The sequence below is a fragment of the Oncorhynchus mykiss genome, chromosome 29, assembly GCF_057628025.1.
Source record: "Oncorhynchus mykiss isolate SJ-2025 chromosome 29, ASM5762802v1, whole genome shotgun sequence".
NCBI lineage: Eukaryota > Metazoa > Chordata > Actinopteri > Salmoniformes > Salmonidae > Oncorhynchus > Oncorhynchus mykiss.
In genome coordinates, this window is record NC_143050.1 from 18,654,285 (window position 1) to 18,682,154 (window position 27,870).

The 27,870-nt window shown below is 42.5% G+C and overlaps 1 protein-coding gene across 34 annotated transcripts; it reads left to right on the forward strand.

Moving 5' to 3' along the window:
* Positions 1-1,644: 1,644 nt before the first annotated feature.
* Positions 1,645-27,868, forward strand: LOC110509965 (serine/threonine-protein kinase MARK2). Of its 34 annotated transcripts, none has more exons than XM_021591205.3 (20): positions 1,645-1,857; positions 1,957-3,129; positions 13,604-13,777; positions 14,155-14,208; positions 14,573-14,621; positions 15,069-15,134; positions 15,305-15,375; positions 15,495-15,551; positions 15,725-15,961; positions 16,061-16,180; positions 16,325-16,463; positions 17,603-17,715; positions 17,809-17,944; positions 18,079-18,230; positions 18,322-18,410; positions 21,075-21,209; positions 22,485-22,748; positions 23,458-23,484; positions 25,964-25,999; positions 26,382-27,868. In XM_021591205.3, the coding sequence occupies exons 2-20, from the start codon at positions 3,070-3,072 to the stop codon at positions 26,815-26,817; spliced, it is 2,415 nt and encodes an 804-aa protein (XP_021446880.1). In that variant the 5' UTR covers positions 1,645-1,857; positions 1,957-3,069; the 3' UTR covers positions 26,818-27,868. The 34 variants fall into 34 exon arrangements, with proteins under 34 accessions (XP_021446880.1, XP_021446883.1, XP_021446881.1 ...); XM_021591208.3 differs by having other exon boundaries at positions 16,325-16,427; XM_021591206.3 differs by having other exon boundaries at positions 16,328-16,463.
* The last annotated feature ends 2 nt before the right edge of the window (positions 27,869-27,870 follow it).

A 27,870-nucleotide genomic window follows, 5' to 3' on the forward strand; every position in this document is an offset into this window, starting at 1 on the left:
GAAATGTGATTTGTTCGATTTGCACATTGATTCTTGGGGAGCCCAATGTCTCTTGGAGGCTACTCTGTGTATAAATATTATACTTTTTTGTGGGGCTCACATTGAGGAGGAGCCTTGATTTGATATTGGGATGCCCACGTCCCCTCTAGCTCCACTGTTATTCAAACAATGAGCTAGGATAAACATTTGCCATTAGTGGGTTAGGGGCTGTTCTGGAGGGCTTTAATGTGACAAAAGATTCAAGGTGTTGCAGATAGAAAATTAACTGTCAGTCCCAATAGATTTTTCAGCCATGATTCCTTAGCCTGGTCCCAGATCTGTTTGTGCGATATTTCCAATCCTTGTTTATAGCTCTTGTTCACCCAAGAGGGGGGGCATCTTGGGTTCTCAATTGAAGCATGGACGACGGCACGCCCAATGTATACAACAGTACCGACGCTCTGTCTACCCCTTTACAAGATCATGAGTGCTGACGTAATCTTGACTTTAAGCATCAGCTATCAGAGCAGCTTACAGATCATTGCACCTGTACACATCCAACTACCTCATCTCCATATAGTTATTTATTTTATTTATATTTTTTTGTTTTGCTCCTTTGCACCCAGTATCTCTACTTGCACATTCATCTTCTGCACATCTATCACTCCAGTGTTTATTTGATCATTTGTAATTATTTCACCATTACAGCCTATTTATTGCCGTACCTCCCTAATCTTACTTAATTTGCACACACCATATATAGACTTCTCTATTGTGTTATCGACTGTACGTTTGTTTATTCCATGTGTAACTCTGTGTTGTTGTTTGTGTCGCACTGCTTTGCTTTATCTTGGCCAGGTCGCAGTTGTAAATGAGAACTTGTTCTCAACTGGCTTACCTGGTTAAATAAAGGTGAAAAACGTCATCCCTCATTATGAATAACACTGTTTATGCCTCTCCCTCTCTACCTCTCTCTGTGTGAGAGTGTATGAGAGAGAGAGAGATGTGAAAATAATTTAGAATCACGTTTGACAACTTGCAATATGGTTTGGAAATCTTGGGAACTTTACGTTCTTATAATCGAGAAATAATTTAAAAAAACGAAATGTACAATTATGATACACCTTTTTAACACGATTTCCACATGGCCATACTTCCTTGTTGCGGCTTGTTTACGGAAGAGAGAGGCATCCACCTTTTCTAATTAGCATCTCCAAACACCTGTATGTGAGGGAGGGATGCCCGAAAAGTGTTGTAACGGAAAAATACTTATGGCCACAACTGTTAAACAGTTAGTGTATATTTTGCATTTGTAAAATTATTTTAATGTGATATGAAAGTAGAGGGCCTTTTGTTTCTTGAACCATATCACATTTGAGAATTGATTAACATTTAGATGGACTGTTTTGGCTTCCAGAGCCAGTTTACCTCTGAACATAACATATTGTAATGAAAAAGGCCTTGGACATTATAGGAGTAGGTTAGCCTACCCCTACACAGTACATATTGGACTAGTTTGGCATATAACACATGGAGTAAGGGGTGGAATGTTAGCATAAACAGACTGGTACCCAGGCTAATGTTTTCTTGTTCGTTTATTTTTCTCCTCTCATTTACTTCATCCACACTGATGTGAAAAAAATTGGTAAGACAATGTCTTTTTTTATACAAGTAGTGAAGGAGGTGACAGAAGAAATGACTGAGGAAACGAGGAAAGGGTTTCACTTAAGACTATTGATATGAACCCACTACTTCTAGTGTAGAGATAGATGAACATAAAACTTGTGGCTAGTCCAACATGAAGTCAAACCAGACATTATAGTAGATCTGAAAGAATAATCGGATGAGTGTAAAAAATAAACTCCATCTAGCCATCTGGTAGGCTCCACCATATTGCTTACACCTATCTGATATTGCGGAAAATGTGTAGGCTAGCTATAGTATTTGATTTATTAACGCAGGATTGTTTGTTTTTAGGTGGCCGGCTGTAAAATAATCAGCGCAGACGCCGTCGAAACCTGGGCTAAACTCCAATTCTTGTCCGCCCGAGATTCGGCGACCCAGCAGCAATCATACTCAACTAGAGCGGGGAGGACAAACTCTGAATCAACTTGATTACTAGTCGCTGTATCTAGCTATTTTCATCTTGAAACATGCTAGTGTAGATAGCTAGCTTCAACCTATTTCACATTTTATTAGCAATGCTAAAGACGGACGGGAGAGCTAGAAAGCTAACATTAGTTGCTAGCTGGTCAGGACGTTGCGCTGGTTGTTTTACTCGTTAAACTCGCGGATTCTTACCTGTGCAGTGAAGAGAAACTAGCCTACGCTAGCTAACATCAGCAAGCTGCATTGTCAACTATTATGTTGTTTTCATTCGCATTACAGCTGAGGGTTGACTGTTTATTATAGTTCATGCTATGTAACTAGCGTTTGACTTTCCTTCATCCAAAGAGGACGTTCGGGTTGTTGCTATATATCGGCGTGGCCGAAAAAGTTTGCTAATCCCCGGACTAGATTTTACCGTATAACGTACTTGTAGGAACAAACCTCGCGTTGGGTAACGCTTTAACGTTAACTAACAGAGCCCTATAACTTGACAGCTCATCGTACCCACTGCACAGCTCAGTGTTATTGGCGAAGCACTTTTGTACATCCAGAGAGTGGAATAGGCGCACCAATGTAACGTTAACGTAGCTAGGTACTGTAGCTAGCTTGTGAATGCAGTGATAACGTTAGTTTATTCAGATACGTGTGAATCGATAACTTTGCTTTTAACTCTACTTACATATTATTGATAGGTAGCTATTTTTTTTTACTGACGATTAACTACTTCAGCTAGTAGGTTAGCTAGCTAGTTAGCTAGCTAGAGCTTTAGCTTGCTAACTAGCTAGCTAGTTTACGCTTTCGACACGTAGCCAGCTAGCCGCCAGACAAGGGTACTTATGAGAAACGTTTTGATAAGTTAGCTAGCTAGCTAACGTTAGCTAAAGAAACAAGATAGCCCCCAAAAACAAACAGAGGACAGATGAACATCGAGTTTTGAGATTCTGTAAAGTTGTTACCCCCTCCCCTCCCCGGAAATTTAAGATGTCAACCCGGACAGTAACCAGGACGGCATTATTAACAATTGAACATTCTTCAAACCAGGTAAGCCAACTGCAGAAGCTAGATGGCAGCTAATGTAATGGCGGTAGGCCAATTCAGAGATCCAGCTAGCCAATATATCCAACCTTAGCCAGAAATACTATAGCCAATTTATACTTCTTCGATGGGGTTTAACAGCGGTTGGCATCCAAACTATAGCCAACCTAAACCACAAAAATAATTTATTTTTCCTAGGCCCCAGCTATCCAATGTTATATTTATAAGTAGCTAATTACACATTGTAGTTATGTGGATAGGAGGTCATGCAGTAGAATCTAAGGCTTTTTATAACTAGATAGCTAATTATGATCAGAGCCCTCTTAACTTTTAGGCATGTAACTTTGAGGGCTAGGACAAATTGTTACCATAGACACATTTTAGTTGCTGTGAGTTTTATGGAATTTGATAACACATCTCAGTAGGAAATGCCAATGATTTTCAAACTCACTTTTCCATGTCTTCTTCAAATCTTGTCATTTGTCAACAGGAGCTAAGATGATGTAATCTCTAACATATTGAATATATGTTATCTCAAATCTTAATGCTCTATTGCCCACATTGTTTGACTGACTGTCTTCAACAGAATATCCACTGTTAGTTCGCGAAGTGGTAGGCCCAACTAGCTATTGCCACTTGTATGATGGGCATTCCATCATACAAATTGTCTGACGGCATTCCAAATATACTTTAGTAGGAATAGCTCACATCAGGTGTAAGTAGCGGACACCGGACTTCAGCGCATTTGAGGAGCCACTCAGTCCTGAACACATTTGCTTGCAGTGAAAACTGGTTCTCTAGTGAGATTAGTGTTTTAGTCATTTAATTAAATTCTGACAATTGTCTGTACAAATCACAAATTGCTGATACGTATACATGGGTAGCAGAGATGCTGACGCATCCCATAGTGGTCATTGTGGTGAAAATTCCCTAACTTACACAGGCTACTAATTCCAAGGTTTTGTTAGCCACTGAATTTGTCTGAAGCAAGGAGTTGGCAAGGTTTAGCCATGCCCTGCCCAGCTTGTTTGACTACAGACTGCTGTTGATCTGGGCCCAGCTGGCGAATCTAAGTTCTTCCTACCCCAGTTTCTCAGTTTGTTCAAACCAGCATTTCCAGTTGAGCTGGGTGTGTAGGAGTTGTGTGGAGGCTGAGGGGAGTGCTCCTTTTCTTCATTTTGTCCGTATTAGCATTATTTGTATGCACACGTTTCCCTGTGTGTGTTTCTCGTTCTGGATATGTCATTATCATGTTCATGATTGATCATCAATGAAAGATGAAGAGATTAGTTCTCCATTTGGTTGTAGGTTTTTACAAATTCAGTTCAATAGGCCTATGTGGTTTATGTAACAGTGGCTTTGTTTTTACCAGCCATTCCCCTAGTGATCTTGGTTTCTCTCTGGTCTTTGTCATGTTCTAACCACACTCTCATATACTTGTAGGTATTAATAGCTCACATAGGAGGGGGTGGGATGGTGTTGGATGAGGGTGGTGGGCTGATTTTTAAAAGCTTGTCAACACTGTTCCAGCTTTGTTTGAAATGTAGATTCGGTTTCTTGTCTGAAAGGATTCATCAGTATTTATTTTATTTCTCAGCTTTGTAGCTTGTGCTGTTGTCTGAGGAAAAAGTTGACAGGTTTTAGTTAAGTAGCTAAGTATATTTACATTTACGATTCCTTGTTAAAGGGATACTTTTGGGATTTTGGCAATGAAGCCCTTTATCTACTTCCCACCAGTCAGATGAACTTATGGATACAATTTTTATGTCTCTGCATCCAGTATAAAGGAAGTTGGAAGTAGTTTTGTGAGCCAATGCTAACTAGCATTAGCGCAATGACTGGAAGTCTATGGTATCTATTAGCATGCTAGAAGTTACCATACATTTCCAGTAATTGCACTAACGCTAGTTAGCATCATTCTTTAAAACTGCACGCAGAGATATACAAATGGTATCCACAAGTTCATTTGACTCTGGGGATGTAGATTCAAATCCTGAAGTATCCCTTTTAATGTATTGTCCTAGAATTGACAAAACCAGAGCCCCAGTGGGTAGAAAATTAACATTTCTCTCCCCCATAATTCCACTATGCCATGCATTTTGATTTCAGGATGTTTTTACTGTCATGTTCTTGAGTTAAATGCTTCTGACAGAAGTGTACAGTAGTAGAGTATGGAGAAGAAGAGGTGACTGGAGGGAGAGCTCAGTTGGTGTCTATTTGTGGTTCTTGCTGCTTCTACCCTGACTGGAAATAACCATGGTGTGATATTAATACCCAGATAACTGACAAGCTGGCTCACACACCTCCTTTATTTACCAGTTCTTCTCCCTCTCCCTGCCAGTCTTACTTTGTTTACCCTCTTCTTTCTTGAAGCAGGCAAGAAATAGTTTTCATTTTGAAGGGTAGCATAACATTTGCTAAAACAATTCAGAATTTAAACCAGGATACAGCGTGGACACCCACTTTCTAATTATCTAGTAGGCTTATTTTAAAAAATTACTGTTCATTGGCCAGCTCATCCTCCTCAGGAGGATGACATCATCCGCTGAGGAAATCAAGTATTTTTGAAACAGTCTGTTTGAGGTTTGGTTCTTGAAGTGTTTTTTTCTTTTTTTCTCCAATTTTATGATTTGGACACATAGGAGTATAGGATGAGTCAACATTATCTGGGTACTTTAGGCAGTAGGTTGCCATGGAAACACTACCACAGCACAACTACTTTGTCCTAGAAGCACTATTCCATCTGATCTTAGCAACACTAAAGCATTTTATCAACCTCTCATAGCAAACTTGCACATTTCTACAACTCATTTTATGTTCTCAATTGTTGAACGTAATGAGGTGTAAAAGAACATGAGTGCAGTTGTGGCAACAGGCCACGTTTTAGAGGGTCAAATTTTATTTGTCATGTGCCGAATACAACAGGTATTCTACCGTGAAGTGCTTACTTACAAGCTCTTAGGCACCAATGCATAATTTTTTTAAAGTAAGAAAATATTTGCTAAAAGGTAATAAGAAAAGTAACACAATAAAATAATAACCGGGCTATATACAGGTGGTACCGGTACCGAGTAAATGTGCAGGTGTACAGGTTAGTCGAGGTAATATGTACATGTAGGTAGGGTTAAAGGTGACTGCATAGACATAGATAATAAACAGTGAGTAGCAGCAGCATAAAAAGTTTTCCCTTTGTAATCTGTAATAGTTTGCAAGCCCTGGTACATCCGGCGAGCATCAGAACCGGTGTAGTAGGATTCAAGTTTAATTCTGTATTGACTTTTTGCCTGTTTGATGGTTGGTCGGAGGGTATGGTGGGATTTCTTATAAGCGTCCTGATTACTGTCCCACTCCTTGAAAGCACCAGCTCTAGCCTTTAGCTCAGTGCGGATGTTGCCTGTAATCCATGGCTTCTGGTTGGGATATGTACTTATTGATGAAGCCGAATGGAGGGAGAGCTTTGTAATTTTCTCTGTGTGGAATAAAGGTGGTAGAGTTTATTATAAAAAATAAAAATAATAATCTCTTCCACTCTCCCCTCTGGTTGCACATGTGGCATGCTGGTAGAATTTGTTAAAACGGATATACGTTTTCCTGCATTAAATTCCCCGGCAAATAGGAGCACCGCTTCTGAGCGCGCATTCTCTTGTTTGCTTATGACCTTATACAGCCTGTTGAGTGCGGTCTTAGTGATTGAATCGTACAGTCAACTCTATATGTAAAGCGACTGCAAGGCTAAGGCGATACATGGGTTAAGCTGGGCTATGGAGATTGGTTGCCAAGGGAGATGGGTAGAGCCAGTTCATGGGTCTATGATTTCACACAGATTGCATTGGAATTACTGATAGTTTGATTAATTCTGACGTACTTGTTTCGAGTTTGATTCTTTATTATTTGTGTACTTGTTTGACATTTTACTGCACTCTGTTACGAGCTAGTAACACGCACGCTGTAACATATGTGTACACGACCAACAAACTTTGATTTGATGTGTGGAGGGACCAGAGCAGACCCTTGTGTTCATCCTGTCAAGGTTTTCAGGTTAAATTCTGGTAGGAGTTGCTACAGTACTAGTTACTGAGCACATTCATCTTGTTTGTCTGTGTGTGAGTAAGAGGGAGAAGGAAGTGCATTAGGTGATTTGACACAAGGTAAAGGTTTTGGGTGGTTTTATTAAGGGTGTGGTACAGAGAGACTACTACACTGATTTGCTCATTTGTTGCGCAACTACAACCAACCTCAACCTTAAAACTCAACACCAAGTTATACTTCCTGTTTTCTCTTTAGTCATGGGGAATCCTTGACCTTCCCTCTTTTTTTTCCTCTTATCTCTTTCCCTCTCTCATTTCATCCCCTTTTTCTTTTGATTCTAGGGCACAGCTGTCTGAGCATGTCAGCTCTTGTCCATCGACTGCTCCCTCCCCTGCCTTTTCTCACCAGGGCTACTGCTCCCTCAGTCAGACAAACCCAGACATGTCTCATCTGCACTAGGAGCCTGACCTCGTCTTTGTCGGCCATTTCAGACTTTTTTTTTTTTTAAATTGGGGGGGGGGGGGGGGGGGGGGGGTGTAATTACAATATTTCCTCAAATGAACCAAACCTACTTTGTCTTCAGCATTGGGACGGACAGGTGTTTTCTGGCTCTCTGGAGAGCCTGGCTGTGCGTGCTGCATGTGTCCGTGTCCTATTTTAGCCTGAGACCTCATGGCCCCCTGTGTCCCTGTTCTTGGTCATCTATCCAAGCCATCAACTCAACACCCCTTTATGCTTTGAAGTCTGTGACGAGGGGGACACAGACCTGTATTGTTATGATTCGTTTTTAGATACTACTACACTGTTGGAGCTAGGAACACAAGCATTTCACTACATCTGCTAAATATGGGTATGTGACTAATAAAATTTAAATTTACATTTTTAACTCTGAACTCGGTCTACACCTTCGTCATAGAGCATGGCTGACATCTTTCTTTATACAGGAAGTGACAATGTTCTGAAACCTACTGAATGGTAGCAGGCTGGTCAGTGCTAATGCTACTGTCAACCATGGAGTACACAAGTCCCACTGCAAGCATTAATGTAGAGTAGAAGGTAAACTTTTTTGCCTATGTGGATGTTTTTTTCCATGTGTGGATGATTCTTTTGACAGAATTTGTAGCCTGATTGATCAGGGTGAATCTGAACTTTTGTCCACACCAGTGTCGTAGAGCATATGTCCCCAGTTGGGGACCCCAACTTCAATGAAAAAAAAACTATTAGATAAGATGAAGACCAATATGTAAATGAAGTAATTTGGGTGTACTTAACAATGGGCAGGGTTCTGTAACTGTTACTATATACTCATTATATATACTCATTGTTTTTTTTGTTTTTCCCCTTTTTCTCCCCAATTTCGTGGTATCCAATTGTTGTAGTAGCTACTATCTTGTCTCATCGCTACAACTCCCGTAAGGGCTCGGGAGAGACGAAGGTTGAATGTCATGCGTCCTCCGATACACAACCCAACCAGCCGCACTGCTTCTTAACACATCCTGATATTGCCAGGTTCTGTCCACTAGATGGTGGTGTTCATGCTATAAGGTGATTCTTTTTAAGAACCCTGCCCATTGTTAAAGGGATAGTACACCCAAATTACTTCATTTACATATTGGTTTCTTACCCTGTAAGCAGTTTATGGACCAGGTATGACAGCAGCCCATGTTTTGGTTTTGTTTACCTAGCCACTGTTTGGATCATTTGGGCATGAAGCGTGAAAATGCAAATATTGGTACCATTGACTTGCATTGTATACTTGACAAGCATGTTAAAAAGTTAGCATTTGAAACAGTAGCCAAGTAAACAAAACCAAAGCATTAGTTGCTGTCATTCCAGAGGGCAGGGTTTCCATTAGCCGGTAGTAGCCAGCTTTTGTCCGGAACAAGTAGTTAATGTAGCGCCAGAACTGCTGTTACAGCTCATCACACAGCGCCAGAACTGCTGTTACAGCTCATCACACAGCGCCAGAACTGCTGTTACAGCTCATCACACAGCGCGTTCGTTGCAGCTGGAGTGAAACGTGCTTTTATAAGCCCAATCATTGTGCAACATTTTTAAATGCAATTGCGTGTTAAACAGTTTTGATGGCCAAGATTAAGATTAGCTGTTATTTTTGTTCTCAACCTTTAAAGTACGCTTCCCATTTGCAATTCAAGTGCATAGGTAAGTAGGCAGGCTTCAGTGTGTCTCACACAGTATGCATTTTGAAAACGTGTACTTAATTGTTTGAAACTTGAACGTTTTACTTCATATTGAGGCATGTCTTCACTTGCTTCAAAGTGGCTTAGTCATAATCCAACCAAACGTGCAGACAATTATTTTTTTAAGTCTTCCATATGCCATTGAAACCAGTAGCCTATTTCTGTCATTCTATTGGTTTTCAAATCAACTGTCTTTCATTGTCCAGTAGCCAAAAGCACAGTCCTAATCATATTAGCAACCAATGTTAATCGTTGCATCTTTAGATCTCCTCTCTTTCTCAATTTCTAATGTATATTTTCATCTGTCTCATGAAACCACTCTTACGTGTGGTGCGCTTTTGACAAGTGGTTTCCCATTAATTGCATTATGGAATGAACATTTGTGCGTAGCTTACTGCCTTGTGTTCCATGCTGTGTTTTTAATGTGAAGAAATGTTAACTTTTTAAGCTAAACATTGTGGTTTGTTTTTTTGGATGTAGCCTAGGCCAACTGGTTGAATGAATTTGGGATCTATCATTCCACAGCTGTCCCAGAGTCTGTTTGGAATGGGTGACTATCTCTCGCTCAGAATGACAAGCTGACCGATAGAATAGGTAAACTTTTCTACTATGAGGGATAGTAGATTAATTTAGGCTAGGGATTTTGCTGTTTGGTACTCGTCCTGTTGGCTGAGAAACTAAATGTGGACAGTTATTATAACATCTTTAAATTACCATTTGGAATTCGGTAAGAACATACGCCATTGCATGTTTTGTTAAGACGAATGACCATAATCTAAATGTGATTTCTGTCATTCTGAGCACTGGGTGGAATCCCTGATCAGGTTACGTACCCAATGCATATGGGTCCGGTAAACGTAAAAGGCCTGCTGGTCAAATGTCCGGCACCGCATTTTTGTAACGGAGTCCCTGCCAGAGGAGTATCCTACGAATCAAGCTAGATCGACTCTGGGTTTTCTAAAGCTAACCAGCTTTAGTTAGTTTCACATTCCAGAAAAGTTAGCTTGCTAATTCAGCAGGCTATGGTGTGAAATAGGCTTTTAAAAGTGCAGTGTTTATTTTATTACTTGTCGTTAATGCTGACACTGGTGTGCTTATCAATGCACAACCACAAGCACCTTTTTCCCAACTCCTATTGATAAAATCATTTAAGTCATACAAAAGTGTTACTGTGTGTGAATTTTAATGCATTCTGTCATTACTAAATGTGTAATGTAATTTTTTAACACACAACCAAATTCATCAATAAAATATTTAATCAGCCTTCCTCAAATGAAGAGGATGATGACGCAGTATTTGCAAGGGGGGTGGTGGGGTGGGGGGGATCTGATTTAATTGGTCCTCAACTTGTGGCTCTCATTTCATTTCGGGTAAGTGGAGTTAACTGTGAGTTAGCCTTCCCTGGAGCAGGGTAGTTCTGAAGGATTCGTTGCCATAGAAATTTACCTGGCTGAAAGGTGAACAACTTTAGAATGACCGGATATCCCAAGTCGAACTCAGTTGACCAAAGTTATCTAGTTAACTCCTCAACTGCTTCGTAGGATACTCCTCTGGTCCATAGACAGCTTACAGGATTAAAAAAAAAGTAATTTGGGTGAACTATCCCTTTAACAATGAAGGTGGGAGATTCTTAAAAATATGAACTAATAGCAGGAACTGCACCATATAGTGGTCAGAACTTGGTAATATCAGGATGTACAATGGGACGTAAATCCAACAACTTCAATGACTTTCTCTGAACAGAAAAAAATGACAAATCACTGAGAATACATTACATAGGATGAAGAAACAAAGCTCTATACTAGTCAAACAGAGAACTGATACTATAAACTCATTGTTTGGGTGGGATTGGCATGGGGGTCCGTGGGGGGCTTTTGGATATTTATTTGGATTCCTCGTCTAACTCATTGTTAGAAAAAAAGTTTGGTCCAAATCGGATGTTGGGCACTATATTTATTAAATATTATAAGAATCCTATAAATTAAAATAGCTGATTGGGGTGTATTCAATTACGTTAATTAATTAGATTTAAATTATATTATATTTCAACAAAATAATGTTGCAGGAATGCTAATCTTATCTCTTTCTAATAGAAACAATTTGAGGACACAGATGGTATGTGTCAATACTCTTGTGCTTTTTGAGGTGGAACGACCCAGCTGTCTGGTCAGTACTTATACTACTGTTAGCACTTGATGGAGTCCAAGTCCCAATTCAAGCATAAAAATAACAGGTCAACTACATTTGCATGTGTAGATGTTTTGTGCATATTGTTGAATGAGTCTTTTGACAGAATGGTAGCCCACTGATCAGTGAGGTTTTGCTCTAATGCTACCGGCTCTGTAGAGACATGAATTTAAAATGTGCCATCTTCAAGTGTTTGTGGTTCTTGTCATGCCCCTCTCTCCACCTGAGGCTGATCATGATCTGAACAGAGAGACATGGGGCTATAATGTATATGTGATGAGACCCTCCAGTCTCTCAGGCTCCTCCTGGCTGCTCTCTCCTCAGCCTGTCTCTGTCTCTCGCTGTCAGTCAGCCCTTGAGCTGAGCTTCCCATGACTGACGGTATGTCTGCATTGCTCTCTGTCCGGTCTTGTCTGTATGATATGTTGTATTTGTGAACGTCTTTTTATTTATGCATGTTTGTTTGATCTTTGTCAATGTGCCTGTTTTTGAATGTGCTTCTATCTGTGTCCCAGTGTGTGCCAACCTCGGCGAGTGTGATTGAAGTGCTGGCTACTGTGCTGAAGGTCAAAGCTGTGTTTGTGAGGACTGCAGACTGCATTGCTGACACGCTCTCAGTAACTGCAGAGCTCCTTTGCAGATCAGCTGGGTGCAAGACACCTCTTTGACATAAACATTGTACAGTAGACACTTGGTCCCTGTCCCTTACACAACAAGCCCACTGATGGCTAAACCATGTCTGCCAGTGCCAAGACAAATACAAAATGAAAACGAGGTCACCACACTGCCAGTTGTTGTATGGTAGTCTGGTTTACCCTGTTCTGCTCTGTATGTAGCCATTGAGGGGATGAGGCACTTCCTCATGCGTTTTTATGCCAGAGTCTGCTTTTGTGTGTGTGGGAGGGAGCGTTTAGGTGACAGATGTCTTCTGGCTCGTTAGGCTCTGCTGGTTCTACCGGCAGACTTTCAACAAGCTTCTGCTTTATCCCTCTATGAAACTGGCTGGGGAGGCCCACGACACAGAGACACACAGGCGTTACATAATATAACATTTACAAAGCCGGCACATCTTTTAATTGCGGATATTGGTGCATTTTGTTTTCCATATATATTTATTTTTATGTGGAGTGCTGTTTTCTTTCTTACAGGGAGGTAAGAGCATGGCTTGTTAGGAAATGTGATGTACTGTATTTGTCTCATAGCCCCTCTGCTTTTTGATTTCTCTTGGAATATGACCACTAGAGAGGAGCAGAACTGGACTTCTATTTCACTACAATGCTGTTTGTCAACTGTCAATTTATTCATAATCCTGTGGTCTTAAGAAGAATCTGTCCTATTTTCTAATTGTAAAATTGCAGAATAGTAGGGACGCCTCTGGCCCAGACTTGAACATGGAAATGAAGGTCCATGTGGCACAAACCACACACAACATAGAACTGTGCCATGTCAACAATGGCTTTTCTGTCCTCTTACATATGCTCACAAAGTAACAATATTATCATACATGTCAGTCATACAGAGGGGGAGGGAGTGTGCAAATGGGGTACAATTCAGTGTTTATGAATGCAGAGACATGTAAACCCCCCCCCCCCCCCCCGGTCACTTTCTCTTCCTTGTTTTCCGGGGCTCCCGCACTCTTAACTACCTCTTTTGCCCACATGCATATGGTACCCTTCACCTTTTTTCCCCCTGCTCTCCTTTACTCCCTCAATCAGCCCCCACCCCCTTCCTTCTGTTCCGACTGCTCTTTCATCTTCTTGTGAGTCACTCGTCATTCCCTCCTCACACTTTCGCTCCCTCTTGTCAGTGTGGATTTGAGCTGCTAGTAGAGACCAATACCCTCAGTGTCAGGAAAAGCCTCATTAGCTAAGAGCTGGGGTGACAATGTAGATTGACAGGTCAACATTATTGGCCAGTATCAAGTTATGCTCACAGTTGTGTTTCTGAGGTATCCTTTATGTCCAAAGCTCTTTCGCCTTTAATGGGATTCTGAAAAACATTGTCTGGATTTGTGAGTGAAGTGTTGCGTATGCCTAAGAGAATGCTTTGTTCCCCTCTTTCAGTCTCCCTCTGAGTCCAAGGCAGGCGGGCGTGCCAATATGCCGCGGTGCCGGAATTCTGTCCCCACGACGGCAGACGAGCAGCCACACATTGGCAACTACCGACTGCTAAAGACCATTGGCAAGGGCAACTTTGCCAAGGTCAAACTGGCCCGGCATGTCCTCACAGGGAAAGAGGTGAGGACAAACCATGAGATCAAAACAAGTCCAAGCACTGGATTTACTGACTGATGTTTGATCTTTTGTTGGATGTGGTTTTATCATTGTGTGCCCAATGTTGGCAGTACAGGATCTTACTTCACTTGACCCATATCCCTAACATTCTGATCTCTTGAGTATGGATCAGTGGATTGTGAACATGTAACTGCCAGTTCTTTAATATGCTAATAACGTGCCATGTGATGTGGTTGCTGTGAGTGGGGCAGCACATGGATAAACAAAACGGAGTGCAGTAGAGTTGGGGAAAGTCTTCATCCAGCTCTTTCCACTGATGGGTGGTTCATCCTAAGTCTGCGGTTCTACTCATGTCTAACATGTTTTTCCCCCCCCTAAAGGTGGCTGTGAAAATCATTGACAAAACTCAACTTAACTCTTCCAGTCTCCAAAAGGTGAGTGCAAGTAGATGCTGTGTGTAATGTCATGTGGTTGTTTTGATTTGTGTTCGGATAGTGTGTTTTTATTTATTTTAATGCTGAAATCAATGAAGATGGCAGTTCCTTCTGAAGGGCTTAGGGCAGGATATGGCGGTAATTACAGGAAATTAGACCCAAGTACTTCCTGTGGTGATGGTTTGGGTGTGGTGCCAGTACTGTCCTCAGTATATACAGTATATGCATGAAGACTCCCACACAGTGCGCATAGATATAGTTTTGGAGTATATGAGTAAAAATTATATAGAATAAACTGACTTTGTTTGATATAAACTGATTGATCCTCTGTTAATGGCTTGTCTATTTCTTCTCCGGTCCATAGCTGTTTCGTGAAGTGAGGATCATGAAGTTGCTGAATCATCCGAATATCGGTGAGCTTTGTGCTGCCCTCTCTTTTTAAGATTCTCATCAATCCCCAACCAAATGACAGAAACATGTTTGTGTTCTGCCTGCTTATTCTTGTGCAGATGCCTTTCTGAGAATATTGAGCATATACTAAGAAATTGACAGCTATGTTGTGATGGGTGTTGTCTAGGGCTGGGCAGTGTACTGTATTTTAACAATATTGATGCACGGACCGGTTTGGGTTTTTACTTTACCTTCTATAACGTTATTTGAATGTTTGTTAAATGTGGTATGTTGTGTGTAACTTCCATTTTTATAGTTTACTTCACTACTTGAGTCATCACTCTCCCCCTCTCTCTCCATAAAACATACTGTCCATTTTTTAACAAATACCATGATATGATATTTTGGCCATATCGTCCAGCCTTAGTGTTGTCGTGATTGGTTTGAACTTTCCGCTCTTTTCTCTGTAGTTAAGTTATTTGAAGTTATTGAGACTGAGAAGACACTGTACTTGATCATGGAGTATGCCAGTGGAGGTGAGTAAAGGCACAAGACACTCCTTTCAACACACCACTCAATCCCAGTTCTGTCTCACTCTATTCACATGCACTCTGTTCCACACTTGTCCTTTCATCCTCTTTTGTGTCTCCACTGCTTTTTTTTGTTCCTTCAACACTCCCCTACGTTCTGTCTCTATCCCCCCCAGGTGAGGTGTTTGATTACCTTGTTGCTCACGGGAGAATGAAGGAGAAGGAGGCCAGAGCCAAATTTAGACAGGTGAGACCCTTTTGTCTGCTGGTTTCTTTTCTGTTTTTGACACCGTTTTGACAATGTTATTGACAATACTGTTTAAAGGGGAATTGTCATCCTAGCTGTTGCTCCTTCTCTTGCTACAGATAGTTTCAGCGGTACAGTACTGCCACCAGAAGTGCATTGTACACAGAGACCTAAAGGTGAGGATAGACAAGAAATGTGGAAGGTGTTTTTTGTGTGCAGATGGAGAGATTTATGGATCCAATTCAAAGTGACAGATCAAGATCATTACATTATGAGGTATGATGTTGGATACGTTTTTAAAGGAATGTTACAGAAGCTTGTATCAATAATTAACACACTCTTTCTCCAGGCAGAGAACCTACTCCTAGATGCTGACATGAACATCAAGATCGCAGACTTTGGTTTCAGCAATGAGTTCACCATGGGGAACAAGCTGGACACGTTCTGTGGCTCCCCACCCTACGCCGCTCCGGAGCTGTTCCAAGGGAAGAAGTATGACGGGCCCGAGGTGGACGTCTGGAGCCTGGGGGTCATCCTCTACACACTGGTCAGCGGCTCTCTGCCCTTCGACGGGCAGAACCTCAAGGTGAGCAGGGAACTGTGAAAGAGGAAGGGATACATGGGAAACAAGTAATGTTCTTGAATACCTAGCTATCCTTGTCTTTTGTGCTTGTCTTCCCTTTAGGAGCTGCGTGAACGGGTTTTGCGGGGGAAGTATAGGATTCCCTTCTACATGTCCACAGACTGTGAGAACCTGCTCAAGAAGTTCCTCATTCTCAACCCAACCAAGAGGGGCAGCCTGGAGGTTAATAGTACCTCATCTAGTCACTGCTATTTCCTCCACTGCATACACTGTGTAGATGACTATAACGCTACTGTTAGTGCTTTGTTTCCCATCTTCCATCAACCCTACATCCCTGTCCTCCCTCTTCTCTCTGCTTGTGTCCAGCAGCAGATCATGAAGGACCGCTGGATGAATGTAGGCCATGAGGAGGAGGAGCTGAAGCCCTTCATCGAGCCCCAGCCAGACTATAAGGACCCCAAGAGGACAGGTCAGAACCCCGACCGAGCGGGGGGGTGGAAGAGAGGTGGGGCAGGTGTCTGGTGGATGAGCTGGTTGCAGCAGATGGGTTACTGGGGTGGGGTTTAGAGGTCACACTAATTGGGGGAGGGCTCCTCTATCTGAAGGTGCAGAATCTTTTCAGTCTTATTTTACGTGCTGTCTTAAGCTGAAATTACACGGAGAGACAGCGTGCGAGAGTAGTGAATGGTCGATTCACATATACTGCGTAGCGTATGCTGACATAATTGTCATGAAAATCCGTTAAAAAAAGGTGTATATATTTATTTATTTTTTCGCTCTGTTGCCTCGAAGTTATTGTTGCAAGTTCCTTTTGACTCACCTTATGTCCTACAGGAGCCACCATACCTAGGCTTAACAGTTGTTGTTTTGCTAGCTTCACCAGGATGTTGTAGCTAATAAACCTGAGCCGTTTATAAACAATTAAGTCTCGTTCTTTCTACATAAACAGTTCTCTTGATATCGGAGTCCTTGAGTTTTCCAGCTGTAGTTTGCTTAGGCTAAATGCCTATCATTGAAATCAATACATGTAGGCTGCAATTGTTTTCAAATATGTAGCCTATTTGACTGGCAAACCTTAGCTTACATCCCAGTACATTTAAACTACATCTTTAGTCTACCTAGCATATGAAAGATCATAACAATTCCTCTAATTCCTTTTCTACAAATGACCCACTCATTTTACCAGCGTTGCTCCACGTAGACATTCGGAAAAAAGACTTGCTGTCTAATTTGACACTTGCGGCCCGTCAGTTTTCTCACATTCACTCATGCATTCTATTTCCAGCGTGATCATGCACTTAAAAATGGAATTGAGCGTTAGTCTCTGTTACGTAACGTGCCCGTTGCTGTGTTGGCATGTGCCTACATGTTTAGTCAAACTAAATGCTAGACTTTTTGTTAACCTCTGTCCTTGTTTGCTGCCTTCCGTTTTATTAAATGATATGCCTGTACAATAGAACTGTTTTGTCCATATAACAATGCGCCTGTCTGAGTTTTAGAGAACTATTGACCTGTTGCTTTTTAGTATGTTAGACTTGTGTTAAGTAGTCTCTGATATGCCCCTGTCTACAATGCATGTGTGTGTGTAATGTTCTTCTGTCCTTGATGTGGTTGTAAGGCTGACATTTTATCCATTCTGTCCAGATATCATGTTGCAGATGGGCTACTCTGCAGAGGAGATCCAGGACTCGCTCGTCAACCAAAAATACAATGAAGTCATGGCCACATATCTATTACTGGATTACAGGAACACAGAGGTACAAAGTGTATACACTCACATCTGTAGGAGCGAACTGTGTCCTACTCCTGCCATGGTAATATTGATGACCATCCCTCCTCTTCTCCCTCAGATGGACGAATGTATCAGTCTGTCAATGAAATCCCGCCCAGGAAGTGACCTCACAAACAGCAATGCCCAATCTCCTTCTCACAAGGTACAGCGCAGTACCTCATCCAATCTGAAGCCCCGGAGAGCAACAGAAGCAGGTAGGAAGCTGTTTGGGTTGACGAGGGTACTGTAAATGTTGAACTGTTTTTGATATATAATCTTATTTGATTCTCATTCTTTGCGTCTCTGTCCCACCCTTTCTTTCTGTTGTCTGTCTCGTTCTTCTTCCCAGGTTCTTCTGCTTCCAAGCGTTCCCAGGGCGACAACAAGCAGACAGCAGAGGATTATGGGAGGAAAGGTTCTGGCACTGGCAGCTCCACTAAAGTCCCTCCCAGTCCTTTAGCAACAGCAGATCGTAAGAGGAGCACCCCAACCCCCTCCACCGTGAGTAGACTTATTGTTCGGCATGCCTGCCACTCTAGGATTGATGGCATGTACACTACTGTACCTAACATCTCCTCAATGGGTCATACAGAACAGCATCCTGTCCACTGGTACGAGTCGCAGTCGGAACTCGCCGGTCCCTGAGAGGGCCACACTTGGGGTCCAGAATGGAAAGGACAGGTACACACAAGCACCCTTGCAGCCACAGGCATACACAGACACGCTCACATGGCTGTGGAGCTCTCTTTTTGGAGCTAGTCGCGTGTCTAGATGGCAGTGTTGGCAAGCAGTGGTCAGCCGACAATCAAACACAGCAGCTAGCAGCTTCCCACCATAAGATGGAGTGTACATAGTCACACATTCACACCAGAGCAGAGATTTGACATTTTTCTAGAATGTATTAGTGACATTTGCAAAATTTTATGAAGGACTTAGAATGTACTCAAGGCCAGCTTACTCACTCACACAGTAATACATGGCATCTGTAATCAACTCAAACAATAATAATATCTTTGAACTCTAGCTCACACAATCATGGCAAGGTCAGTTTGCTAACAATTATTTAATATTTTACCATTTTATTACCATATCCTTCACTGAAATGTTTAGAATACAGCAGAGTAGAAAGCCAGGTTTAGGTGCAGAATCAGGGGCCTCAGACACTCTGACACTTAACAGTATTAAACACATTGACCCTGATAATCAGATCCCGCTCCTTAATCTGGGATTTGTGACGCTGGCTGCTCTTGTATGCAGGTTACTTCCAGGCACAAAAAGGGAAAAATGCAGGCAGGGAAGTGTTTAAAGAACACGTTCTGTTGGGGATCGAGGGGGAGCAGCAGTGACTCAGACATGTTTGCTATAAAAAGATGATTGGAGGGCGAACAGACAGTGGTCAGCTGTAGCGCTACTGGTAGAACAAGTCACTAGCACACATTCTCCTGACACAACAGCCATTTGACCATTTTTTTGTTTAATTTTTAAGCAGTTTTTCCTTTCCCCAAACTTGTGTTCTGTCCTGACAGTTTCTCCCTCAATTTCCAGCACTTCCTTTGCAGCAAGATTCTTTTGGGTGTGATGCTTCCCAGAAATAATGCAGTCTGTCATTAAACTCCCCTAATGAAAGCTCAGTGTTTCCCCTATATTCATTTAGAAGCTGCGGGCCGCTGCTTCTAAATCGTTGCCGCCTCGCAAAAAAAGGGGGGGTTGGTAAAACGTTTTCAGTCTAAACATAAAACGACTAAAACCAGATATAAAGTACTGAACAAAAATATAAACGCAACATATAAAGCATTGGTTGTATGTTTCATGAGCTGAAATAAAATATGCCAGAAATGTTTAATACGCCCAAAAAGCTTATTTTTCTCATTTGGTGCACAAATGTTTACATCCCTGTTAGTGAGCATTTCTCCTTTGCCAAGATAATCCATCCACCTGACAGGTGTGGCATATCAAGAAGCTGGTTAAACAGCATGATCATTACACAGGTGCACCTTGTGCTGGGGACAATACGGCTACTGTAAAATGTGCAATTTTGTCAAACAACATGTCTCATGTTTTGAGGGAGCATGCAATTGGCATGCTGACGGCAGGAATGTCCACCAGAGCTGCTGCCAGAGAATTGAATGTTCTCTAACATAAGCCGCCTCCAATGTAATTTTAGAGAATTTGGCAGTATGCCCAACCAGCCTCGTAACTGCAGACCACGTGTATGGCATCGTGTGGGCGAGCGATTTGTCAACGTTGTGAACAGATTTCCCCATGGTGGGTTATGGTATGAGCAGGCATAAGCTACGGACAATGAACACAATTTCATTTTATCGATGGCAATTTGAATGCACAGAGATAACGTTACGCAATCCCGAGGCCCATTGTCGTGCCATTCATCCGCTGCCATCACGTTTCCGAATGATAATGCACTGCCCCATGTTGCAAGGATCTGTACACAATTCCTGGAAGCTGACAATGTCCCAGTTAGTCTGCATACTCAGCAGACATGTCACCCATTGCCCATGTTTGGGTTGCTCTGGATTAATGTGTACAGCATGTTCCAGGTCCCGCCAACAGCCAGCAACTTTGCACAGCCATTGAAGAGGAGTGGGACAACATTCCACGGGCCACAATCAACAGCCTGATCAACTCTATGTGAAGGAGATGTCGCGCTGCGTGAGGTGGTCACCAGATACGGACTGGTTTGCGGATCCCTGCCCCTACCTATTAATATATATTTATTTTGTGTGTGACCAATGCATATCTGTATTCCCAGTCATGTGAAATCTATAGATTAGTGCCTAATGAATTTATTTCAATTGACTGATTTCCCTATATGAACTATAACTCAGTAAAATCTTAAACTGTGGCATGTTGAGTTTATTTTTGTTCAGTATAGAAAAGATAATGCAGCTATATATATTTTAGATAAGATAATGTTTGATAAGTAACACCCACCAAAATATAAACTAGACAGTCGGGGAGAATTCCAGAAATGTCATGGCATGGGGGCCTCCATTGATTTTATGTTTGAGTCACTCAGATAGCATTAGAATGCGGCATAAGCCATTGCAAAATGTGTTGAATTACAGGAAACTAGCTTTAAAACTACATCTACAACCGTGGCTGAAAAACAAATCTTAGGGGAAACACTGAGGCTGTTATGTTTAGTCATCCAATACAAACCTGCATTATTTGAGATGCTGTGTTGTCTGTGATAATGTGCATCAGTGTGGTTTCATCCCCCCTCAGTGTCCCTGCTTCCTCCCCAGTTCTAACCTTGTTACCCCATGGCTCTCTTCCACCCCTCACGGGGGATGGTCGGCACTGGGTTTATTCATTTCTCTCCCTCAGCCTGACCACCCCAGGGTCCCGTGCCTCCACAGCCTCGGCAGCTGCCGTACTCTCCTCCTCCCACCCCCGACATCACAAGTCCTTGTCCACCTCTGCTCACCCCAGCCCCCCAGACATCCATGCACACCGGCCCAGGCAAGTGGCACCAGGGAGTGGAGCACAAGGACAGCCACTCTGCAGGAGGGAGAGTAGAGTGGATATGAAAGGTTTTGGGTTAGATGGTTCCTGGTTGCAGTTCTCAGCATTGTGTGTCCAATATCGGGAACAAATTGGTATTAAAAGATCAGCTGTAGGGATTAAAAGAGTAGCAATATTGCTGTTGAAAAGGCAACCCACTTTTCTCTGTCACTTTCCACCACCCCCTGAAACACAAGCACCCTGCCTCTTTGTGAAATATCTTTCTCCCCACCACCACCACTGTCCTTGTCCAACCAGTCCTATCACTAATCTTCCACTAGAAAGCCAGATCCTGCAAAACCCTCAGTTACACATCACACACCATCACAATTTTATCTTGGCCCATCCGGTGCCGTTATGTTTTTGGCTGCAGTGAGCCTGAACCCTTTCAGCTCCTGGCTGGTGTGTGCATGTCATGTAATCCCCTTTAATACGTTCTGCAACTCCCTGTCCCCAAACACAAGTTGACATCTCGTGGCCCATGCACATTGTTCCATTTTGTATAAAAAAATAAAAATATACGTTTCCTCATGAACTAGCTATAATGCTGGGATGTCCTTCACATGTCAATTGGTTTACGTGTAATCCATTATCACTGAATAGTCACAGCTTATACTGTGGAAGCTATTTTCTCAATTGAAAGGGTGTTATAACCTCTGCCAATATGATCATGTGTGTGGTCCATGACATAAATCAACGGTATCACAGCTCCATGACCCTTCTCCATACTTCCCTCTTTGTTGTGATGCTGCAGCCATCGTTGTCCTGTTGGCTGATCCTAATGTGCCATGCTAATTGTGTGATTCATGCTGTGTGCCTATGATTTAACACTCAACAAGGCTTCACTGGCCTCACATTCTAAGTATGGTTTATACCTGCTGCCCGTGGTGGGTCACAAGGCTGTAAGATGTTATTTTACTGACTTCAGTCATGCTGAATTTTGCTGAGTGGATGGCACCACAGTTGGGGTGCATGTTTTAGACCAATAGAAATATGCCTTTTACACATTGCTTTTGCAAACGGCTTAATCAGGCTTCCTTGCAACTGTGGCATTTGTATAGAAATGGTATGCGTTTCATTCACTAAACTTTAGTTTACTCTGAAGGGCAGTAAGGTTTTTATCATAAGTTCTTTGTGGGAAATGGCTAAAGCAGTTGAAACTTTTGATGTGCATAATCATAATGAAATATATAATTGTCTCTCCTCTTCCTACTCACAAAACTATCAAAACAGCACCGCCCCTCAGAGAGTACCGGTGGCGTCTCCTTCTGCCCACAACATCGGCAGTTCCACGGCGACAGACCGTTCCAACTTCCCCAGAAATGTGACCAGCAGAAGCACTTTCAGTGCCGGCCAGCAGAGGGCGGCACGGGACCAACATACCTCCACTTATAATGGTCCCCCATCATCCCCTTCCCTCTCCTACGGGAACAGCCAAGCCCGAAGAGCCGGGGGCACTGGTATCTTCAGAAAGTTCACTTCTAAATTTGTGCGCAGGTGAGCGAATGGGGGAATCTGAGATGTGTGATGGGGAAGATGACTAGTGTTGAATCCAATAATATGCTGATCACATCCTGGTGTTGAACGGCTTAGTGAATTACAGTTAGGTGTTCATGTTTGTGCAGCGTGACCTTTGGACTGTTTTATTAGCATTTGTGTGTCCCTGTGATGGGTTTTTTGTGCACGCAATGCGCTTGACTACAAGTACTCCCCTCTTTCAGGTTAAGTTGGTTTGAAGCAGGTCATATTTCTGTGGCTATGGTTAGTTAGCACATAGTTGAAGCAGGTAGGGAAGTTACTGTGTGAGTGTACCTTGAAATACAATTCGGAATATCCTACAATAGTTTAATTGTTTAATGATAAATTGTACAACACCAGGAATTAAAACTAAGTAAATATAACATCATAATTGGCATGCATGTTTCCCATCCAGTGCTAATGTTAATCCTAATCTGAGTCCATTGTTCATGTAACTGCTCTGCCCCGAACATCCTGAATACTATGGTAATGTCAGGCTACAATAACAGCCATTTTGTGACCACCTGTTTTGCCCAAGCAGCTCACCTCCTGAGGGACACCGGGGGAGTATTCATGTATTTGAGTTGACTGACATGCACATGACATGTATAACAGATTGGCTGTGGTTTGTTTTGGGCACGTTTGTGTACATACCGTTTTTTTTTCTTCCCCCTCCCCTCCGTTGTAGAAATCTCACATTCAGATTCCCCAGAAGGTAGGCAAAAATAACCACACACTTGATTCTGTCAACTATTACCTTGTGTCCTGTCCTGTCTATCCTCTGTAAGGCTATCATTTTATGTGTCATGACCCTTTTCATGATTTTTTTTTTTACACTTATTTTTTAACCATTTGCCATTTATACTAACGCGCCCTGCTCTCGCCATCGCCTGATTCACCCTCGTCTGCTGCTCGGCTCTCTTCATCCCTCAGTGAATGATACTCCTCCCTTCTTTCTCGCATCCCTGTTTCCTTTTTGACTCCGTTAGTGTTATCAAATGTCATCCTGTGGGTCCTTGGACAAGTCAATAGAAAACACTCTGTGCTGCCCAGCCTGTGGCCGTGCTGCCCAGCCTGTGGCCGTGCTGCCCAGCCTGTGGCCGTGCTGCCCAGCCTGTGGCCGTGCTGCCCAGCCTGTGGCCGTGCTGCCCAGCCTGTGGCCGTGCTGCCCAGCCTGTGGCCGTGCTGCCCAGCCTGTGGCCGTGCTGCCCAGCCTGTGGCCGTGCTGCCCAGCCTGTGGCCGTGCTGCCCAGCCTGTGGCCGTGCTGCCCAGCCTGTGGCCGTGCTGCCCAGCCTGTGGCCGTGCTGCCCAGCCTGTGGCCGTGCTGCCCAGCCTGTGGCCGTGCTGCCCAGTGTACAGAGAACATAGAGCACAGATAAATGGTACCAGTCTGATTCGCTAACATTCCACTCCTTGTACTCCGTGTCATATGCCAAAGCATGGAGTGATAGCAGGGTTTTTTCTGGATGAAAAAGGGGCTTAGGGGGTGACGGGCGTGGCAGGGGGCGCGGTCTGACCGTGGGGCGCGGCCACATTTTTAATGCCCCCCCCCCCATCTTGGCGTTGTAGAGCTATTTTATAAGGACATATTCTACATCTTCTCCCTTGGAGCTGAGAAAAAGTAGCTATAGCTATTTTCCTGCAATTCTATGCATTTTGCCATGGTTAATGCTGTTATTTTGCACAAACATAATAATCTATATTACTAAATTCAATGTTTTGGGAATTTTCAATTCTTCCCAACTGTCTAGCTTTTATTTTGGGGATCGTTAGTTCTCAAAGATTATTAAAAAAATATATTTAGGTCCATTCATCTTTTAAAAAATGTTTTCTGATTTTTAGTTTACGTTTACACTTGGTTTTTCCATCCCGAAGATACATTTTGGTAACCTGAAAAAAAATGCTTAGGTGGCCCGCCCTAGCATTTCATTTTGATAATTTACTTATGAAGCTTGCATTTTGAATTTTTTGCTAAAATACATTATTACATAATCAAAATGTGTTGTAGCCTTAATAGACAAGTTATTGCCTGTGTGTTTATATATATTTTTTCAACTCACGACTTGGACTTGACTCAACCCATTCTACCTGGGATTCGACTTGAGACTTGGACCTTGAGACTTGCTTGTGACTAATAATAGTGACTTGGTCTCAGTCCTGAACTATTTGCAGGATAAACATTTTTTTATTTTATTTTAAAATATTTTCAATGGTATTGAAAAACCATCCTGTGGCTATTTCTAAACACCCCGGTCTGTGGTATACTGCCCAAGCCTTGTGGAAGAGGGGGGGCAGTGAAGTGTTTGTTGGCAATGTAGCATCGCTGTCATATTTTTGGGGGGATATCTCCTGCCTTTCTTTCTCTAGTCTGATACCAGACCACGGTCCAGGCTGCACTGCAGTTTGTGCTTAACAACCTTATTTTCAGCAACGTTCTGCAATTTCTTTTTCATCTTTTTTTTAACCATGGCTTATCCGCTAATACTTTGTCTTTTTAGATGTATTTTTTCTATTTTGAGTGAGTTGACTGCAGAGTCATTAGAGACGTGTATTTCTTGGCTCTCATATGATATTCTCAGCGCCCAAGATGTCCATTCAATCAGAAAAATAAGTGAAGATTGAAAGTTTTGACGTTTACAAAAATGTGCATCAAGGGGTGTATGTATTTTTAAGTCTTATTGTTGTGGGTGCAGACTTAAGGATGTTGGGCACCTTGAGAAACTGAGAACAGGTCTGCAGAATGCCTGCATATGCATCTGACAGATGCTGTTTGTTGTTTTTGATGCCTTGCTGTGGGAGTTTGAGAAGAGGGTTATTATATGGTGGTGATGGGATGTATTAACATAACAAAGATGTGATCTCTGACCTTTCATTCCAGTTGTATGCTAAACAAAAAAACAACAGTTTCCATGGATTGTGTGAGTCCACTTTGCGGTGGGGGGGTGACCAAAAACGCATTTGAATTTGTAGAGGTACCTAGTTATTCTCTCATAGCCCCCCCCAAAAAAATGTAGTGGCGCTCACATTCAGTAAATCTATGGATATGTGCAGCATTTTTCTAAGAAAAATACTATAGAATCTGGAAGTGGAAGGTGCAGGGGTTGCCATGGGAGTTGGTAGTGTTTGTTCTAACCTGGTAATAGCCTAATTGGAATTTTGGGAGACTAAACTTGTGCCAATTTTTTTTGCGGAGCCCGTATGAGGGAGAGGGTCGAGATGAGGCCAGCAGGTGAGGAATACAATAGTGAACATTTGATCAATCTGTTGATTCAGTGATTTTTTTATTTTTATTTTTTTATATATATATATTTTTTTTAATCAAATAATCATTACATTCATTGATTAAGGTGGTGTAAAGAAAAGCATGATTGTGATCATATAGCTCATTCAATTTTGACAATGCAAGCATAGATATTTTAATAACAGGAGACATGTATTCTGCAGCTTAGTGAAGCTTTTCATGTTCATGCTCATGCTGTGTCTTTGGCTTCCCCTGTGATTGAATGCATTGTTAACCAGCCCATAAGATTCCTGTTTTGTCTGTCTCCCCATTCTGTTTCGCTCCTTTTTTATTATATTACTGTCCTTTCCTACTTTCTTTGCAAACTCAGACCCATGCTGACCACCGCTGAGAAGCTGGAGAAGGTCACTCTGGGCTCTGTAGGAGACGAGAACAAGGACTTCCTGTCCTCCACCTCTACGGTACCCAGCACCCCGACTTCAAGCCTGACCTCCAAGGACCACAAGCCCCGCTCGCTGCGCTTCACCTGGAGCATGAAGACCACCTCCTCCATGGAGCCCAATGAGATGATGAAGGAGATCCGGAAGGTTTTGGACTCGAACAGCTGCGAGTATGAGCTGCGGGAGCGCTACATGCTGCTGTGCGTGTCTGGGAATCCCGCCTGTGACGACTTTGTCCAGTGGGAGATGGAGGTTTGCAAGTTGCCCCGCCTCTCCCTCAACGGGGTTCGCTTTAAGCGCATTTCTGGCACGTCCATCGCCTTCAAGAACATCGCTTCCAAGGTTGCCAATGAGCTCAAACTTTGAGCTTGTGGATGAGTAGTGGTGATGATGATGATGATGATGATGATGATGATTAACAAGGAGTCGGCTGGTGGAAGGAGACAGACTGGAGCACGCAGGCAGAGAGGCTAAACTTTGACACAGAACTGAGTTGAGAGGGCGACAAAGGAGCATGGAGAGACTTTTGGGTTGGGGAGGGGGTGCAAAGAGTTTAGGGGAGGTTGCGTGTATAGACCTTTTAAGGGGATTGTTAATTTTCTTGAGTGGGTGTTCTTTTCGTTTGGGTTTTCTATCCTCTCCCTCTGACTTTTCTGTTGTCTTCTAAGACAGTTTTGTTTCTACCTTAAACCTCACGATCCTCTTTTTCCAAAAGGAATTCATTGATGGAAAATATGAAAGGAAATGAAGCAATGAACTGATTGTGGGTTTAATTATATATATTTTTGTTGCCCAAAATAGCCCTGGACTCAGCCAGCTGTAACCCTCAGGCCCTTCTCTCTCCATTATCCTGCACCAAGGACAAACGGTCTAAACACCATGTTACTGCATCTTGCCCCTACTTTCAGCTGTCCGTTTTGAACAGATGAAGAGACCTGCAGTTTGACACTCTGAATGTACAACATGATTAGACGGATGTATCTTAGGTACAACGCATATTCACTACAATGTAAATTGGATTTGACATCATGTTCTGATTCTGATCAGCTAATGAAGGCTGCACAAGGTTTCTGCTTCAGTGTGGTGGTTCAGAAAGCCATTTTTACATCACAGCACAATGTCTTACTTGATGGTAAAGTGGAAGTGCAGACTGGATTTACCTCTTTGCTCTGATTACGAGCCTTCACCACCCTTTACCCCAAGCCCCTTCAATTAGTTTTTGTTTTTCTACAGCAGGAGTAATTTATCTGATGAACTAATTAAGGGCCAATTGATAATTATTGGTGGATTGTAATGTAATTAAGAGTTGCTGGTTGGTTTCAATGTGCTGCACTGGAATGTCTGAATTCCCTTGCCTTTCTCTGGAGAAAATAATTATTAATATTGTTATTAAGAATAAACAAAGTTGGATGATTTATT

What these genes read in the sequence shown, in the direction of transcription:
- LOC110509965 (XM_021591205.3), top strand. Translation starts at nt 3,070, where the DNA reads ATGTCAACCCGGACAGTAACCAGGACGGCATTATTAACAATTGAACAT. An exon ending in GCTGAATCATCCGAATATCG is followed by an intron (nt 14,622 to 15,068) that starts GTGAGCTTTGTG and finishes TTTTCTCTGTAG; the next exon opens with TTAAGTTATTTGAAGTTATT. An exon ending in TGGATTACAGGAACACAGAG is followed by an intron (nt 17,716 to 17,808) that starts GTACAAAGTGTA and finishes CTTCTCCCTCAG; the next exon opens with ATGGACGAATGTATCAGTCT.